The sequence below is a fragment of the Scyliorhinus torazame genome, chromosome 3 (assembly GCF_047496885.1).
Source record: "Scyliorhinus torazame isolate Kashiwa2021f chromosome 3, sScyTor2.1, whole genome shotgun sequence".
Taxonomy (NCBI): domain Eukaryota; kingdom Metazoa; phylum Chordata; class Chondrichthyes; order Carcharhiniformes; family Scyliorhinidae; genus Scyliorhinus; species Scyliorhinus torazame.
Genome location: NC_092709.1, coordinates 299,256,183 through 299,275,951, shown reverse-complemented (window position 1 = coordinate 299,275,951; position 19,769 = coordinate 299,256,183). Strand labels below are relative to the sequence as shown.

General features: G+C 45.8%; 1 protein-coding gene across 3 annotated transcripts in view; it reads left to right on the top strand.

The window, feature by feature from the left end:
• Positions 1-19,103, top strand: part of ctif (CBP80/20-dependent translation initiation factor) — a 455,795-nt gene extending 436,692 nt beyond the window's left edge. For all 3 annotated transcript variants that reach the window (XM_072497444.1, XM_072497443.1, XM_072497442.1), the window contains one exon: positions 3,479-19,103. In XM_072497444.1, the coding sequence (XP_072353545.1) occupies positions 3,479-3,694 (216 nt within the window). In that variant the 3' untranslated portion in view covers positions 3,695-19,103. The remainder of the gene's footprint in view (positions 1-3,478) is intronic.
• Positions 19,104-19,769: the final 666 nt, after the last annotated feature.

Sequence of the window (19,769 nt, the reverse complement as noted above, 5' to 3'; positions counted from 1 at the left end):
AATTGAGAGAGGTGGATACTTAGCGAGACCTTGGTGACCTCGTGCATCAGTCAATGAAAGTAAGCGCGCAGGTACAACAGGCAGTAAGAAGGCAAATGGTATGTTGGCCCTCATAGCGAGAGGATTTGAGTATAGGAATAGAGATGTTTTACTGAATTTTTACTGAAATTGTATAGGGAATTGGTGAGTATCACACCTGGAGTATTGTCTGCAGTTTTGCTGTCCTTATCTGAGGAAGGATGTGCAGCGAAGTTTTACCAGGCTGATTCCTGAGTTGGTGGGACTGTCATATGAGGAGAGACTAAATCGTTTAGGATTATATTCATTGAAGTTCAGAAGAGTGAGAGAGGATCTCATAGAAACTTACAAAATTCTAACCGGATTAGACAGGGTAGATTCAGAAAGAATGTTCCCGATGGTGGGGGAGTCCAGAACTAGGGGTCATAGCTTGAGGAAAAGGGGTAAACCTTTTAGGACTGAGGTGAGGAGAAATCTCTTCACCCAGAGAGTGGTGAATCTGTGGAATTCGCTGCCACAGAAAGGAGTTGAGGCCAAAACGTTGTGTAATTTCAAGATGAAATTAGATATAGCTCTTGGGGCTAAAGGGATTAAGGGATATGGAGGGAAGGCGGGATCAGGATATTGAACTTGATGATCAGCCACGATCATAATGAATGGCGAAGCAGACTCGAAGGGCCAAATTGCCTCCTTCTGCTTCTATTTTCTACGTTCAGGCAATTCCAGAATGTAATTTTGGCCTTTATTTCAAGGGAATGGTGTATAAAAATAGGTACGTCCTGCTAAAGCTATTCAAGGCACTAGTTAGACCACACCTGGAATACTGTGAACAGTTTTGATCCCCTTATCCATGGAAATATATGCTGACATTGGAGGTAGTCCAGAAAAGGTTCACTAGGTTGATCCTGCATATCATGGGATTTTCTTATGAGTAGAGGTTGAGTAGATTGGGCCTATACTCATTGGACTTTATAAGAATGAGGGACAACCTTATTGAGACATATTGGCTTCTCAGGGGACTTGACAGGGTAGATGCTGAGAGATCGTTTCCCCTTGTGGGAGAGTTTAGGACCAGAGAGCATAATCTCAGAGTAAGGGGACACCCATTTAAGTCAGAGATGAGAAGGAATTTCTTCGCTCAGTGAATCTGTGGCATTCTTTACCGCAGAGAGCTGTTGAGGCTAGCTCGTTAAATATTTTAGATTGTAGGAAGATATAGATGTGCTGGTCTGATGGGCTGATCAGTGACAAATGGAATTCAGCCCGAACAAGTGTGAGGTGATGCACTTGGGCAGGACAAACAAGGCAAGGGAATACCTGATGAACAGCAGAACCTGGGAAGCACCATGGTGTGCATGTACACTGGTCCCTTGAGATAGTAGAGCAGGTGGTTAAGAATGCATATGGTATACTTGCCTTTATTAGCCAAGTCATAGAGTTTAAGAGTCGGGAGGTTATGCTGGAACTGTATAAAATGTTGGTTCGACCACAGCTAGAGTATTGTATGCAGTTCTGGAATCCACATTATAGGAGGGATGTGATAGGACTTGAAAGAGTGCAGAGGAGATTTACCAGGATGATGCCTGGGCTGGAGAGTTCTAGCTTTGAAGAGAGAGTGGATAGACTGGGGTTGCGTTCCTTGGAACAGAGGAGACTGAGGGGGGACATGATTGAGATGTATAAAATTATGAGGGGTATAGATAGAGTAGACAGGAAAACTTTTCACCTTGGAGGAGGGATCATAGATTTAAAGTAAGGGGCAGGAAATCTAGAGTGGACATGAGGAAAAACCTTTTCACGCAAGGGAGTCTGGAACTCACTGCCTGAAAGGATGGTGGAGGCAGTGACCCTCATAACATTTAAGAAGAATTTAGATGTACATAAGATATACAAGGCTATGGGCCAAATGCTAGAAAATGGGATTGAATAGTTAGGTGTTTGTTTTTGACCGACAAAGACGTGATGGGCCAAAGGGCCTTTTATGCGCTGTAGACCTCTTTGATTCTATATGTTCACGGCTGAGATCGACAGATTTTTAATCAATAAGGGAATGAAGAGTTATGGGCATAAGGCGGGAAAGTGGCTTTAAGGATTATCATCAGATCCGTCATGACCTAATTGAATGGCGGAGCAGACTAAAAGGGCCAAATGGCCTACTTCTGTTCCTACGTCTTATCCTCTCAGACAGTGTTGCATGATGCAGAGGAGCATGGGGGAAAGCTAAGCTGACAAAAATAGCTAGCTGTTCTGATCAGAGAAAGTACCAATAGGGGCTGGTTTGGCACAGGTCTAAATCGCTGGCTTTGAAAGCAGACCAAGGCAGGCCAGCAGCACGGTTCAATTCCCGTACCAGCCTCCCCGAACAGGCGCCGGAATGTGGCGACTAGGGGCTTTTCACAGTAACTTCATTTGAAGCCTACTTGTGACAATAAGCGATTTTCATTTCATTTTCAATATCTTTTTGTGTAATGCATTACAATTGTAAGTAGATTGGTGCAATGAAGCCTTATCTTCAAATTAATATGAACCCTCCCCTCATTTAATGGGTTGTTTCTGACCGCAGAATTTTCTGTGCTGTTTTCATTTGAATCATGGGGATGAATTTCTTCAGACAGAGGGTGGTGAATCTGTGGAACTCCTTGCCGTAGAAGGCTGTGAAGGCCAAATCACTGAATGTCTTTAAGACGGAAATAGATTCTTGATGAAAAATGAAATGAAAATCGCTTATTGTCACAAGAAGGCTTCAAATGAAGTTACTGTGAAAAGCCCCTAGTAAGGGGATTAGTAAGGGGATCAGGGGTTATGCAGAGAAGGCATGAGTATGGGGATGAGAAACCTATCAGCCATGATTGAATGGCAGTGCAGATCCAATGGGCCAAATGGCCTAATTCTGCACCTATGTCTTCTGGTCTTATCCCACCAATACGTCAGGCTGTACGACTCCAGGCAACGAGTGGTGGAAGACTATTTATTCACAAAGTGCATCATCAGCAACACCCAAATGTTTTTTCTTCACACATGCAGGGGTCACGGCATAACAATCAGGAGGGGAAACCAAGGCTGACTTTGCCTTTCTCCCTCAACTCCCAATGTGAAGTCCAATGTAGTGTCCTGACTGTCACTTTACTTGGGATTAGCATAGGCCAGAATTTTAACGAAGGACCCTTGTCGTCTCTATTGCTTGGTGCCTCAGTGAATCATGCATTTGGTCACTTGAACCATCAGGGTTGTATCTACTGCCGACACTTTCTGCTCCCTAAACTAAAGGATTAAACCCTATCAGCAGGCATCATTTAGAGTACAAGTAAAAAAGAGAGCATGGGGGTAGCACGGGGATATAAAATTGCCTTTAAAATGATTTTTAATCTCCATCTCTGACTTGTCTTAATCATTGCTTATAGTCCTTTCAAGTGATGTGACAGTGTAAACTTTGACCTATAACCTTTGACCCATTTGACAGCTGCAGAGCACAGGCAAGCTGCTGGAGGAACAGCTGCCAGAGATGATGACAGAGCTGCTAGCAGCAGCACGCGACAAGATGCTGGGCCCCTCGGAATCGGCGTTGACGCGATCCCTCCTCCTCGAAGTCATCGAGCTTCACGCCAATAACTGGAACCCGCTGACCCCCACCATCACGCAGTATTATAACAAAACCATCCAGAAACTAACTGCTTAAAAAAGAAAAAAATAAACGGGGGGGAAAACAAGAAAACAGGAAGAAGGAGGAACAAAATGTAGGAAGGTGCCGTCTTTTTTTAAAAATGAAAAAAAAAAGACTCTTTACTGGAAGAAAGAGGAATGTATTAGATTTTTAAAAAACAGAAAGATAAGTCCCAGCATGCAGAGAATCATTTTCGGGGTGCATTCTTTCATTCGAGTGCCAAGCCTCCCTTTCCCCCTCCTGTGCTTTTGATTGTAGTTGATCCATTGACAGCACACCAACCCATGGTTTGTGGAGGGCTGGAGCTAGCCTGGTATTGTGCTGCGTGTGTGTATGTGTGCGCTCTGTGCTTTATTTGTTCTGCCATTGTGACAGCCGTCTTGCTAAGCAATTGGCAGAAGGTGACACTCAGCAGATGGCCTGGCAGGACAATAGGAAGCACGTTCTATGCCAGGCTTGAAAATCAATTACTTCATGCGGGGCTGGTTTTAAGTTGACCTTTTTCTTTTGTTTTATACACTCTTTCTAATTGCTCTAATTCTAGGAAAGGAAACAAGGAAAAACAAAATATACCGAGTTTACATCGGAACGTCAAATGCATGTCCTTTTTGTACAAAGCAGAACATTTTAATTTACTCAGCTTCTAAAACAATTTCTTCCAGAAGATTCTGAAATTATGCATTTCGGTTAAGTGACTGAATGTGCAGGTTTTGATCAATGTTGCATTTTGATTGAAGTGTGAGATGGTGGTGCCCGGGCACCAGAGCGGCACTCCCGGCTCTTGACCATATCCCAATGCTATGATTGTTAAAAGCTAAATGAAGACTTGACTTGGCCTCATACACTAAAATGGGCTACAGGAGATCCAGTATCTAAAGCTATGAAGGGACAATATGGCTTAAATGTGAAATACCTGCTAATATATTGTTAACGGGAGGACATTCCCATGAGTTTACAGTATTCTATTTAGACTGCAAGTCTACAATTCATTTAACGTAATTATTAATTTTCTTTTCTCAAATAGTTTACCTGCATCAACCAGTAAAATTATTCCCAGTATTATTTCTGGCTGAGTCACATGATGTGCTCGGAGAGCCATCTTCATGATACTTCTGCTAGCAAAGCCAGAAGTGAAACATGTTTGGGAATGGCTCTAACTCTGATTATTATGTCAGATGATGCATAGTCTGGAGTGTGCTCAAAGCAGTTGGGTATCTTGGGGTTGAAACAATGATAAACATGTTATCTGCTCATTATCGCATTGCTGTTGTGGGAGCTTGCTGTGCACAAATTGTCTGTCACCTTTCCTACGTTACAAACTTGACTGCACCTCATAAGTACTTCATCGGCTATTAAGAGCTTTGGGATGCCCTGAGGTATGCAAGGCGCTATATAAATGCAAGTCTGTCTTTTTTAATGTTACAAAATGGTAAAAATTCCATTCTTCAGCTTCTGATTTTGAACACCACAGCATGTTGCCGCCTTAGTGCCTCATAACACACTACAGACTCTGTGATAACTCGTGTAATAAATGCTGACTGAGTTAGCTCGCACAATAAGTGCTCGGCGAATCATTTCAGTGAGATATGTGTTGACCGCGCTGTTTCGTGGTAAACACCATGATTATCGTTCAACCATCTGACAGTGATTGGTAATTGTTATTGACATCATTCAATTGCATGAAGCGTCCAATGACTCCTGTTAACAGGGGGGAGGAGAATACTGTACCCTATGTATTATAACCTACAGTTGGGAGCATTTATGAACAAGGCTTCCTGGCCAACTGTTTGTATGAAGATTAATACAATTATAGCCACCAATATCACTTTTGATGTTGCCAAGGGCCTTGTCAGGTGGTAGGCTCTTGACAAAGCAATAGGACACCAGAGGTTTATCTTGGAGAGTGATTGAGAGTGCATTCTTGCTGTTGGTTAAGTCTTTTGAAGCATGGCCAGTTTTGTTTCCTCAAGCAACGATGACCAGGTTTTGGCACAGATAAGTCCAAGATCTAAACAATTTAACGAATGGATTTGGCAGCAGCCACTCCTATTTTAATGGTGTGCAAGTGTCGAACACTGCTCCACGTGACACTTCCACTTTTCCTTTTGCATTGTTGCAGCACAACTAGAGGCTAGTATTTAGTTCTGCCTTTAGCTCCAATCCTCAAAATCTCGTGGCGATTTGAGTGATAATATCATTGCAAGTCTGAAATTCTCATTCTTTGCACTCTGGTGTTCCGTAGGGAGTGGGATATTGAAGTCAGCGTGGGGATGGAGGTTAATTTTAACTTGTTTTCACATGGCATTAGCAGGGCAGTAACTGCCTGAAAATAGAGTTGATAGCTGCATTGCCCCATTAACCACAATGATAGGGCCAGTGCTACCTTGAAAGGCACCCATCATTAACACCCAAAATACCAATCCTGTTTCGGGGATAGGTCCCTTTTAATATGCAAATGGATATCTTCGGGCCCTGAATTTGTTTTACTCGTTACTCAGATTTGAGCATCACTAGTTAGGCCAACATTTGTTGCTCATCCCTAATTTCCCTTGAAAAGATGGCAGTGAGCTGCCTTCTTAAAACGCTGCAGTCCATGCAATGTAGTTACACTTACGGTGTTGTTATAAAGGAAGCTCCAAGATTTTGACCCAGCAACAGTGAAGGAACGACAATGTAGTCCCAAGTCAGGTTGGCGTGTGGCTTGGAGGAGCACTTGCAGATGGTGGTGTTCCCACCTGCATGTGACTTTGTTTGTTCTTTTATGTGTTAATGAAGGTGCTGTCAAAGGAGCCTTGGAGCATTGCAGCAGTGCATCTTGTAGACGGTATGCAGTGCTGCTACTGTGCATCATTGGTGGAGGGAGTGAATGTTTAAGGTGGTGTTTGGAGTGCAGATAAAACAACTGCTTTGTCCTGGATGGTGTTGAGCTTCCTGAATGTTGTTTGAGCTGCACTCATTCAGACAAGTGGAGGGTTTCCATTTCACTCCTGACTTGCACCATTGTAGCTTAAAAAGATATTCGATAAAGTGCCACACAAAAGGTTACTGACATATTAAAAGCTCATGGTGTTGGGAGGGTGATGTATAAGCATGGATGGAGAATTGGCTAACTACAAGGAAACAGAGAATCAGGATAAATTAGCCATTTTCGGGTTGTCAAACTGGGGCCTTGCCAGGTTAAAAGCTGGGAGGATGTTTCTTTTCACGGAAACTAGAACAAGCGGGTGCAGTTTAAAAATAAGGGGCTGATTTCACCAGTCCCCCAGCCGCATGTTTCTCGGCAGTGTGCCATTCACTGATGGCGGGATTCTCTAATCCCGCCGCTTGTCAATGGGATTTCCCATTGAAGCCACCCCACGCCACCGGGAACTCGCAGGCGGCGAGGTGCTGCCGGCGGAACAGAGAATCTCAACAGCCGGAGAATTCCGGCCAAGGCGTCTGCCATTTAGGAAAGAGTTGAGTGTCGTGTTGGGTGTTCTGGTTCACAAACAAGCCAACAATGCTGGAAGTGGCGTAACTCTATTTTATTAACTGTTCAACTATGCTAACACACTGTAAACGTGGGTATAAGCAATACCAGCTTAACTGTGGACCCTTTCCTATCACTTGCTATGGTGAGGCACTCAGCACATGGTGAATGTCTGTGATGCAGACTGTGAGCTCTGTGCTCTGAGCTGGCTGCTGCTAGAATGAGCGGGAACTCTCCTGCCCCCTGTCTTTATAGTGCTTGTGCTCTCACTGGTGATTGGCTGCGGTGTTATGTATGCTGGTTGGTCCTATTGCATGTCCATCAGTGTGTGTATGTGATTGCACCATAATGTACTGATGTATATTATGACATCCCCCTTTTTTACAAAGAACATATGCCTATGTGAGAAATAACGTGTAATGAATGTATCTGACCTTGTGTGTGCAGTATTTACATAACTATGTACATGAGGCTAGTCTATATACACGGGAAGGTGCCAGGTGCAGAGAAAAGAAAAACAAGGTGTGCACACCCTTTTCTGCTTTGCCTTTTGACTGGGGTTCAGGGGACTGGACGTCACGTGTACAAAGTTGTACCTGCTGTCGAAGTTAGACCATTCCTGGCTCGTGAAGCAGGGGCCATTGTCCGACATCACAGTGAGTGGGATGCCGTGACGAGCAAAGGTCTCCTTGCAGGCACGGATAACAGCCGATGACGTGATGTCGTGCAGGCATACAACCTCGGGATAGCTGGAAAAATAATCAACTATGAGAACATAGTCCCTGCCGAAAGCATGGAACAGGTCCATGTCTACCTTAGACCAAGGGTACATGACCAACTCATGGGGCTGAAAGGTCTCCCGTGGTTGGGCCGGCTGGAACCGCTGACAGGTGGGGCAATTGAGCACAGTGTTGGCAATGTCCTCATTTATGCCAGGCCAGTAGACAGCTCTCGAGCCCTCCGTCGGCACTTCTCTACGCCGAGAGGGCCCTCATGCAGCTGCTCTAAAACCAAGTGATGCATGATGTGTGGGATCACGATGCGGTCCAGCTTCAGGAGGACGCCATCAACAACTGCCAGATCATCTCAAATAATATAGAACTGCGGGCATTGTCCCTTGAGCCATCCGTCAGTCATGTGGCGCATCACACGTTGTAGCAGGGGGTCAGCCGCAGTCTCACGGCGAATGTGGGTTAGACGTTCATCCGTGGCCGGCAGATGGGCGGCCGTGAAGGCCACATGGGCGTCGACTTGGCAAACGAACCCCTCTGGGTCGGACGGAGTGGTGACTGCCCTGGACAGAGCGTCGGCTATGATCAGGTCCTTACCCGGTGTGTACACGAGCTGGAAATCGTATCTCCGGAGCTTGAGAAGAATGCGTTGTAGGCGACGGGTCATGTCATTGAGGTCTTTTTGGATGATGCCGACCAGCGGGCGATGGTCGGTCTCCACAGTGAACTGGGGAAGGCCACACACGTAGTTATGGAATTTGTCGACACCGGTCAACAGGCCTAGGCACTCCTTCTCGATTTGCGCATAGCGCTGCTCTGTGGGGGTCATGGCCCGTGACGCATAGGCAACAGGGGCCCATGGCGAGGCGTCATCTCGTTGCAGGAGCACCGCCCCTATTCCAGATTGGCTAGCGTCCGCTGATATTTTCGTCTCCCTTGCAGGATCGGAAAACGCCAATTCCGGGGCGGTGGTCAGCTTGACCTTGAGCTCCTCCCATTCACGCTGGTGGGCGGGAAGCCACTGGAAGTCCGTCGTCTTCCTAACTAGGTTGCGGAGAGCCATGGTGTAGGAAGCGAGGTTAGGGATGAACTTCCCTCGAATGTTGACCATTCCTACGAACCGGAGCAGCGCCTTCTTATCCGCCGGCTTCTGCATGGCCGTGATGGCTGCCACCTTGTCCGCATCCGGCCGCACACCCAACCAGGAGATGTGATCTCCTGAAAACTTGAGTTTGGTCTGGCCAAAAGAACATTTGGCTCTGTTGAGGCGAGGGCCTTGGTCCCGTATTCGCTTAAAAACGCATTGAAGGCGACTGATATGCTCCAGATGATGATGGCGTCCACATAGACGTGCACACCCTCGATGCCCTCCATCATCTGCTCCATGATGCGGTGGAACACTTCAGATGCTGATATGATTCCAAATGGCATTCTATTGTAGCAAATGGGGTGTTGAAAGTACACAGCTTTCTGCTGGACTTGTCCAATTGAATATACCAGAAGCCCTTTGATGCATCCAGCTTGGTGAATATGTTGGCTCGAGCCATCTCGCACGTGATCTCCTCACACTTGGGGATAGGGTAATGCTCCCGCATGATGTTACGATTTAAATCCTTCGGGTCGATACAGATCCGGAGCTCGCCGGAAGGCTTCTTGACGCACACCATGGAACTGACCCAGTCGGTTGGTTCCATCACCCTGGAAATCACTCCTTGGTCCTGAAGGTCCTGCAGCTGCTGCTTGAGGCGGGCCTTGAGGGGTGCTGGGACTCTGCGAGGTGCATGGACCACAGGCGTGGCGTCCTGTTTGAGCAGGATTTTGTATGTGTAGGGAAGTGTGCCCATGCCTTCGAAGACATCTCGGTGTTGAGTGATGATGGCACTTAGTTGCGCCCTGAAGTCCGCATCTTGGAAGTCAGACGTGTCCTCTGGAGAGAGGGAATGTACGCGCTGCACAAGGTTAAGGAGCTTGCACGCCTGTGCACCTAGCAGGGAGTCCTTTGAGGAGCCCACGATCTCGAAGGGTAGGGTGACTTTTCGTGAGTTGTGCGTCACCTCGAGTTGGCATGACCCAGTGGCGGGGATGATGTTACCATTGTAGTCGACCAGTTGGCAATTGGATGGAAGAATTGTTGGTTTGACCCCCAGGGTTTGAAATGCTGACCATGCAAGCAGATTGGCGGAAGCACCAGTGTCCAGACGGAATCTGATCTGGGATCGGTTGACCGTCAGGGTGGCACACCACTTGTCGTCCGGATCAATGCTGTGCACCAACAGCGGCTGGTGCTTTCGATTCGGGGACAGCCTGTTCTTGGTTATGACAGCGACTCGAAAAGGCTCCCTGTCCTCGGTGTCACTGGTCTGCATGAAGTCAGGATCGGACTCGGTGAAGGTGGGTTGGATTGCCCGAACATTCCTGCGAGGCTGGTTAAATCGTTGCGAGTTGGCAGGCTGGGCTGCTCGACAGCAGGCAACATAGTGGCCAAGCCTGCCACAGCGTAGGCACTGTCGCGATTTTGCAGGGCATTGCCGCTTTAAGTGGGCGGAGCCACAGTTGCCGCACATCGTGATGTCAGTGCGTTCGTTGCGCCACCGCACATGCATGGTATGGTCTTGCGTGGTGCGGGCCTGCGCATCGCGTTCCTCCACGTCACCGTCCCCTCGTTTGGCGCGTACAAGCGCGGGAGGCCTCGGAAAGTGCGCAAAATGGCCGCCCTCCTCCAGACTGCAGCCCGGGAGGTGTTCGATCGTTTGGACCCGTTCCGCCTCAGGGTGCCCTTGTCGCTCCGTTTTAGCTGCGTGTATGTAGGAGTACCGACTGGTGGCATTCTCATGCAGGACACAGGTCTCGATGGCAGTCGCTAGGGTTAGTTGCTTAACTTTAAGGAGCTGCTGACGCAGGGTGTCCGACATGACCCCAAACACAATCTGGTTGCGTATCATGGAGTCGGAGGTGGGCCCGTAGCCGCAGGATTGCGCGAGGATGCGGAGGTGTATTAAATAGGATTGGAAAGGCTCGTCCTTACCCTGCAAGCGCTGCTGGAACAGGTACCTTTCGAAGCTTTCGTTGACTTCAACACTGAAGTGTGTGTCGAATTTGAGGAGCACTGTCTTGTACTTGGTCTTGTCCTCTTCGTCCACGAATTTCAGGGAGTTAAAGATGTGGATGGCATGTTGCCCAGCCGTGGAGAGAAGAAGGGCAATCTTCCTGGTGTCCGATGCATTCTCCCTGTCCGTGGCCTCGAGGAAGAGCTGGAAGCGCTGTTTAAATATCTTCCAATTTACCCCGAGATTGCCAGCGATGCGGAGCGGCGGCGGCGGCGGGTTGATGTTCTCCATGCTGTAGGATGCCGGAATGCTGAGAAGTTGCAGGTAGGTCTCACAAGTGCTAGATTGTGGCTACTCCTTGTACCATGTCGTGTTGGGTGTTCTGGTTCACAAACAAGCCAACAATGCTGGAAGTGGTGTAACTCTATTTTATTAACTGTTCAACTATGCTAACATACTGTAAACGTGGGTATAAGCAATACCAGCTTAACTGTGGACCCTTTCCTATCACTTGCTATGGTGAGGCACTCAGCATATGGTGAATGTCTGTGATGCAGGCTGTGAGCTCTGTGCTCTGAGCTGGCTGCTGCTAGAATGAGCGGGAAATCTCCTGTCCCCTGTCTTTATAGTGCTTGTGCTCTCACTGGTAATTGGCTGCGGTGTTATGTATGCTGGTTGGTCCTACTGCATGTCCATCAGTGTGTGTATGTGACTGCACCATAATGTACTGATGTATATTATGACAACGAGGAGGAATTTTCTTTTTCTCAGATAATCATTCGCCTTTGGAATTCTTTTCCACAAAAAACTGAGGAAGCTGGGTCTTTGAATATGTTCCTACTGAATTAGATTTTGGATCAAAAACTGAATTAAAGATAATGGGGGACAGGTAGGAAAGTGGAGTTAAGGCCACAGACAGATTTGCCATGATTTGCTGAGTCGTGGGGAAGGCTCAGTGGGCCGAAAGGCCTGGGACGGGATACTCCGACCCCCTCGGCCGGGTCGGAGAATCGCCGGGGGCGGTGTGAATCCCACCCCCGCCGGCTGCCGAATTCTCCGGGGGCGGGAATCGCACCGCGCCGGTCAGTAGCCGCTGGCAGCAGCCCCCCTGGCGATTCTCCGGCCCGCAATGGGCTGAGTGGCCGCCCATTTGTGGCCAGTCCCGCCGGCGTAAATTAGAGTAGGTACTTACTGGCGGTATCTGGCTGCGCTGGCGGCCTCCGGAGTCCTCGAGGCGGCGCAGGGGGATCTGGCACCAGGAGGTGCCCCCACGGCAGCCTGGCCCATGATTGGGTCCCACCGATCCGCGGGCGGGCCTGTGCCGTGGGGGCACTCTATTCCTCCGCGTCGGATGCTGTGATCCTCCGCGATAGCCGACGCGGAGATGATTCCCCCCTGTGCATGCGCTGGGATAACGCCAGCACATGCTGGCGCTCCCACGCATGCGCCAACCCGCGCCGGCCGGCGGATGCCCTATGGCGCCGGTTGGCGTGGCGCCAAGCCCCATCCATGCCGGCCGGCGGGGCACAAACCACTCTGGCGCCGGCCTATTCCGCATCTTCGGAGCGGCCCGACGCCGGTGTGGTTCACGCCACTCCTTCGCGCCGGAGTTGCCCGCCCCGCCGGTTTGCGGAGAAACCCGCCCCTGCTTCCTGCTCTTACTTCATATAATCTTGTCAAAATTATAACAGCGTGTGCTGTCCGAGCTCTGATCATCGGGTCCTTGACAAAACCGAAGAAGTCCAGCAAAGATTAATATTAAAATAATTTTTGTGAGGTACAAAATGGCAGAAGTCCTCCAAATGATCTCCTCCACCCCATCCTCCAAACGTATCTGGGGTGGCCAAATTTGCTGAGCTGCCATGCGTGGAGTCTCACATTCATGGACACTGCTTCATCACGGGCACTGGAAACCGTCCAACAGGAGCTCAAAAGTCAAAACTCACCATATGGGATTCAGAATATGTACATGATCGTTTTGTTTTAATTCAAACTTCCAAATTGCTTCAACAAGAGGATCTTTTCATGTCTTCATATCACATGGTGGTGCTGTTGACTTTGGAAGCAGGCAGACACGCAGTGGCATAAAATGGATTCCGATTCATCTGGAGGTGCAGTGCATATCACCTGCTTTTTATTTTGTGACAATTACACTCCCAGTTACTCCTTCACAACTTTCAAATGGGAATTGGATAAATGCTTGAAGTGGAACAACTTGCTATGAGGAAACAGCATGAGAGTTGGGGCTAATTAGATGGCTCTTTCAAAGAGTCTGAATAGGCGGATGGGTCAAATGGCCATCTACTGTACTGTATCGTTCTGTGCTGTTTAGAGTTAACGTAAGGGTGTCTGGAATTGCATTTTGAATGATTGTCTATATTTTGAAATAGTTTTATAATACTAGCAAAACTTCCACACAGAGCGCTGGTATGTAGTGATGGGATTGCTTTGTTTTAGTAAATAAAGACCATAACTGCTGGGAATGCAGAGCAATCATAGCATCCCTAGTGCAGAAGGAGACCATTCGGTCCATCAAGTCTGCACCAACCCTCCAAAGGAACACCTTACCTACATCCCCGTCCTATCCTCACATCCCCATCCAAACCTTTGGACATTAAGGGACAATTTAGCGTGGCCTATCCACCTAACCTGCACATCTTTGGACTGTGACAGAAAACCGGAGCACCCGGAGGAAACCCACGCAGATACGGGGAGAAAGTTTAAACTCCACACAGACAGTGATCGAAGGTTGGAATCAAACCGGGGTCCCTAACGTTGTGAGGAAGCAGTGCTAACCACCCTGCCACCATACCACCCAGTGAAGGAGAAGAGAAAGTTAAAAGTTAAACCTTTCAACGCATCACAGTAAATGAAAGTGCATTTCGCTGAGGCCATAAGTATTAGAAGAGGGAACCAGAGAAGCCCTGTGACAAATGGACTCAAATGAGCTCTGCTTTGTTACTTTTTCACATTAAAGAGAAAGTAGCCATTTACAGTATATGCCAAATTAAAAAGCAGTTTCCTCATTCTATCTTGTGAGTAAATTAATGGATGACCGCTTCATGGGCGCCCTGTTAACAAAAAGCTCACCTGGTATAAATGCACATGTGACTCAGGGAGACTAGGAAGAATGCATTTCAGTCTCTGGGTTGTGTTGATATAGCTTATTTCAGTTGGGGCGCGGGGTCCTCCAATTTGCCTCAATAATTTTAAGCTCAAGAGGAGCAAAATGAGTCCCAGTCTCGTTTCTCTTCTGTGCTGAAATAAGCAGACATCTGGTGAAAACGTGATTGAACTCAGCCATGATTGACCTGTTAACATTCATCGACATGAAGTGTAGATGAGGCACCAGAAGGCAGTTGCCACCTGTGGAACACTGCCACAGCATGAGTTAGTGCCTACAAGAGAAGGGAGATGAGAAAATCCTAAGAGCCACAAAAGCATTCTACACTGGAGTCAAACTGGACCAATGTAGCATTATTGAGCTCAAAGTTTCACTCCAATAACCGATGGAGGCCCACACAGGCTCATTTGTGAATTAATTTACTCAGTTGCCATGTGCATGTTTATTGCTTGGCTGTATAGATACTCTGATAGTGAGCTCCTAACCTTGGCTGGGGATTAGGAAACACTTTTGAGTATCATGGACACCAACAAAATAATTGGAAAATTAAGAAAAAAGCTTTATCTCAAAAGAAAGCAAAAGCAAAATATTGTGGATGCTGGAAATCTGAAATAAAAACAAAATGCTGGAAAAACCCAGCAGGTCTGGCAGCATCTGTAGAGAGAGAAACAGAGTTAACACTTTGAGCCTGTATGACAGTTGGACTGGTGGATCTCTCTCCACAGATGCTGCCAGACCTGCTGGAGTTTTTCCAGCAATTTTGTTTTTATTTTCTTTCTCAAAGGAGTTCTATATGCAGATATCATTTGCTATCAATGAATGTCAGTTTAATCGTTGGTGCATACGTACGTGCTGTAAAAGAAATATGCTTCAAATTTTATGCTCAGCAAGTTGTCTCTCCTGTTTTCATTTTTACCCCAATGGAACATAAAATAAACCAAAAACCTAATAGACTAGACAGTGCTTAGTTTATTATATATATATAAATACACAGACTGGAGAGAGCTCCATTAATAATTAGCTATATGTAAGTTTAATAATATTTTAGTCTTGCTGAAAAGCGAGATGTGTTGCTGAAGCTTTTCCTCTTGGACTCATCAGGACAAACACAAGAATGCCAAATTTCAAATGATCACAACAATTTATATACTGGAAAAAAGAGTTCTGATTGGTTGGGCCAAGTCAATTCTGGCCAAGGTCCGGCAATAATCAATCAAATTTGAACGTTGCTCATTTCTGCTTGCTGGAAGCAAAATGCATTCATATGTAGAGACTCATTCTCTGCAAACAAATGAATATGTTCAAGACTTACAACTTTTTTGAATTATCCAAGAGTTTTGGGAACCTATAGTTCCCCATGGCAATATCTCAGTCAATCAGAGTTAACTTGCCAACCAGTCGCCACCCTTTTCTCCAGTAGTATAAATTATTATGATTGTTGAAAATTTGGCTTTCTTGCATTTGTCCCAGTGAGTGCAAGTTGAAAAGCTTCGGCAACAAGTCTTTTTTCAGCAATAATCAAGTTCTGTACTATCAAGCAACTATTAACATTTTTATTGTTTATCCTCCGTAATCCAACAGAAGGCTTCACTTTGGGACATCAGTGTTTTATGTTGCTGGCTAACTATATTTGAAAGATTTATTATATTATTATTTGGAAGTGAACCACAACATTTTATACCTTAGACCTCTTACTTTCCTCTCACACCCCCATCCCTCTTGCTGCCCCCCCCCCCACTTCCTCTCTCCATTGGCACATGCAAGTAAATCAATATGCAACTATTTTACCCAGGACTTCTTGGGTGCAGTGCCTTGCATAAGCAACTCCCAGTTTGATCACCGCAGTGACAGTCACCTGCTTTCTTTTTGATAGGTGTTTATTGCTGAACGAAACAAAAATTTGAGCAACAGGTGAAGCTGCCTGTTTCATACTGTTACTATGCAATAGCAACATGAGTGGTATTCGCCACTAACTGGATACTGGCGTCAAGTCAAACAAATGTTCTGCCTATCACACAAATGAGTAATGTGGTATATGAATTTCAGTGCCAATGTGATGCTAGGTGTGTAGGTTGTATGTCTCAAAGACTGGCAGATTGTATCAAACAGCATGTCCCTTCTGCTGTTCGCAGCAAGCAAGGTACAGACCGTACCCAACCAGCCCGTGCTTTCAAAACTCTAAACACAGTATCCAACATTAGCTGTGACTCCACAATTGAACAACATTTACTAAATAATCCTCAGTGTGCTAAGAACAACACAGAGCTCTGTTTGTTGCAGACCGAAAGAACATCTATTCACATTGCACCTGTTTCAGCTAACAACCATTGCTGTTTCATTCCTCAGGGTAATGTCTTGATTAATCAGAATCAAGCTGTCTGGTTTAGATTTTAAACGATGCTTGGCAATTAACTGTCAGTCACCATCAGCTGGTGCATTCTCCACGGCAACACCTCTACCAATTAGAGTCCACCTACCAACCAATCAGCCCTCTTCTCATACAGTATAAATTTGTTGTCTCCCTTGGATTTTTATTTTTGCAAAATGTCCTGATGAATGTAAGACAAAAAGCTTTGACACAAAAACCTCTTTTTTCAGCAATAGTCAAGTTCTGCACTACCAAAGGATGAGTTGCTCGGTGTTTGTTTCCTCTGAATTGACAGTGTAGATTCTGTGCCTTGCTGCAAAAGGACATTCTTAATTAGGGTCATGCCCCTTTTGTCCTATGTCTTTCCCTGACTCTGAAATGTAGCAGAAGAGCATTTGCAAGTGGTCAGTACATTTGGGTGGGAGGGATCATTTGGATTTGTTGTGCAGTGAACAATCTCTGTATGTGACACGAGTATGAGCAAGTATTAGCAATTGAGAGAACCTTGCAATGTATTTGGAGCCAGGCTATTAGTTTTGAAAGATCTCAGTGGAGAAGCATTATATTCAAAAATGTCTCTGCAATTTCCACAGTTTATAGAATGGCATGTCATTGCATTTACATACACTTGCATTAACCATTGAAAACAAAATTTTGTGATTGGACTTTTTCTTCTGTTACCTTGTCCAAGTCAGTTCTATACTTGACAGAGTTGAATGCACTAGAGTGAGGCAGTATAAGCAGAGTCGATCTTTGCTCAATCCTGAAGAGTTGTGCAAGTGGGCCATGATCTACTGAAAAACAATTTTGAACGTATTGTAGAAGTGATCAAAATGTCTGTCTGGCGGAATGGGATTCACTATGACATGTTAGTTATGTAATCAATTTAATAGCCTCAACTTTCTGAGCGTTGCCTGAGCATATACAAAACAAAATTAAGACATTGTGAATTTCAAAATGGCGATTGGTGGATTTTTCTTGGGAATGGTTTTGAGGGTTGTGAAACGAAGGGAAGTAAATGGAGTTAAGGTGGAGATTCACCAGGATCTAACTGGATGGCGAAAGAGGCCTGAGGGGCTGACTGGGTAACTTTTATATTCCCGCCTATGCTGAGAATTAAGTAAAATTATTTCTTTTTAAAATGATTTGAAGCTCCTCAGAATATGCAAATGACGAGGAGCGCAGACTTTGAATTTGGCGCAGCTTGGTTTCTGTTGCCTTGATGTAGAAATTTATGGCAGCATTAAAAAAAATAGTTGAGTTAATTTTAACTGGTTGCGGCCTCAGACTTTACCCTGGAATTCTTTTTAAAAAAGGATTAGTTTGCCATGGTATTTATGATGCTCGTGGGCCTTTTAAATTCGAGATCATCTTCAGGATTCCAGCCATTCAACAAATTCAAATTGTGAAAGCATTGCAGGCATTCTCATTGTAGCACTCTTTCTCCAAGAACTAGCTATGTGTGACAAGAAATAACCTTGCATCCCTATCAAGCTAGTGTGCCTGTGTGTGAATTTCTTTTTAAATATTGGTGAATGGATTCAGGAGAAGTCTTTCAGGTCAACTGACCTATTCAGGTGGACTGACGTAGATCACTAATGGTACTTTACCGACAGGAACAATAATGAGGAGTTGTGATGAAAATAGAGTTGAGACGTATCCTAGCATTTTGCTGGGTGATTTGGCGAGAAAACTGTTAACTGTAAATGAGGCATCAGATGTCCTTTTTTGAGATTAGTTTAGTTTCACTTGGGGCAGCACAGTGGCGCAGTGGGTAGCACAGCTGCCTCACGGCGCCGAGGTCCCAGGTTCGATCCCAGCTCTGGGTCACTGTCCGTGTGGAGTTTGCACTTTCTCCCCGTGTTTACATGGGTTTCGCCCCCACAACCCAAAAGATGTGCAGAGTGGGTGGATTGGCCACTCTGAATTGCCCCTTAATTGGAAAAAATGAATTGGGTACTCTAAATTTATTTTTTAAAAGTTTTGCTTCACTTGCTCGCAGGGAGGCATTAGATGTTAAGATTTCTAATTTTTATCAGCAACAGAACATCAAGCATCAGAATTCAGGTCATGACTCCAGCATCTGTTTATTGGTTGTCCAGCTCCAGCCTAGGATTTCAACTTGATAAAAGAGAGCCTCCCAGGCCAAGGACTTCTAGGTTGCCGGCATATTGTGATTATTTTAATCTGAATTATGATAGGTTTATTTAATTAGTAAAAGGCAGCAGCTTTGGAGTGGGGTCAGAGACTGTCCTCATTCATAAATGGTACAAAGAATCACCACTGAACGCTTAGGGATCCTCAGCTCAGCTTTCTAGGGTGTGCAGCAGTTTCACCCAGTTCATTAATTTTGGATCTTGCAGTCAAATCTGTTACAATAGCATCTGCCAGCCTGAAATGTTTGTAATAGTATTCGACCACTAATATGTGGAAAAAGACAAATCGATCGAAAAAATGTATTTTTTGGCTGTGTTCCGTTTTAAGCAGAGAAATTGTATCAAATTCCAGGCTTAATTTTGCTTCTCCAATGTTAAACTACATAGCATGAATTAATACCTCAGCATACAAATATGTATTGTTTTGCTTTTTTTTAAATTTGGGTTTTGCACTATTTTTAGTTTTGTTCATTTCTGTTTTTAAATGTATGTTTTTTAATGTATGTCAAAAAAAATTACTTGTTCAAAATTGCCATCCTGTCATTTTTATTTATTTGAATGTTTGCTGATAACACACACTAAAACGGCATTGATACTAAAGTTAGGACCATTAAAATGTGACTGTGGGCGGGGGGGGGGTATTGTGCCCGCGACGCAATGGCGATGTGAGCACCAAATCTCGCGAGAGTCAGGTAGCACAATCCTCCATTGGCAGGATTCTCTGGTCCGCCGGCAGCACACCACACCCGCGGGTTTCCCGATGGCGTGGGGTGGCCACAATGGGAAACCCCCTTTGGCCGGCTGCGGGAACGGAGAATCCTGCTGCCAGCAAGGGCGCACCGCTCAGGAAAACGCGCCGGCAGACCAGAGAATCCCGCCAGGAAATTGAAAACTGAAAACCGATGTGTATCTCTCCAGAAACATAACCGCATTTTCAGAGCAGATTTTTTGACACTCAGTGCCCCGTCACTCACTGTCGAGATTTTGTTTCCCAATTTTCCCCGGCCGTCGCCAGTGACGTCACAAGCTTGTTAAAGGGCTTCTGAGCCACGTGATCTAAATATTCATAACTCGTCAAGTTCACAATAGCTATATAAGAACGGGAATCAATCGAGAGGAACAGACACAGGGGGAAGGGGGAGAGAGTGACGCCGATACTTTTCTGATGGTGTGGGGTGTGGATGGAGTGAGCCCC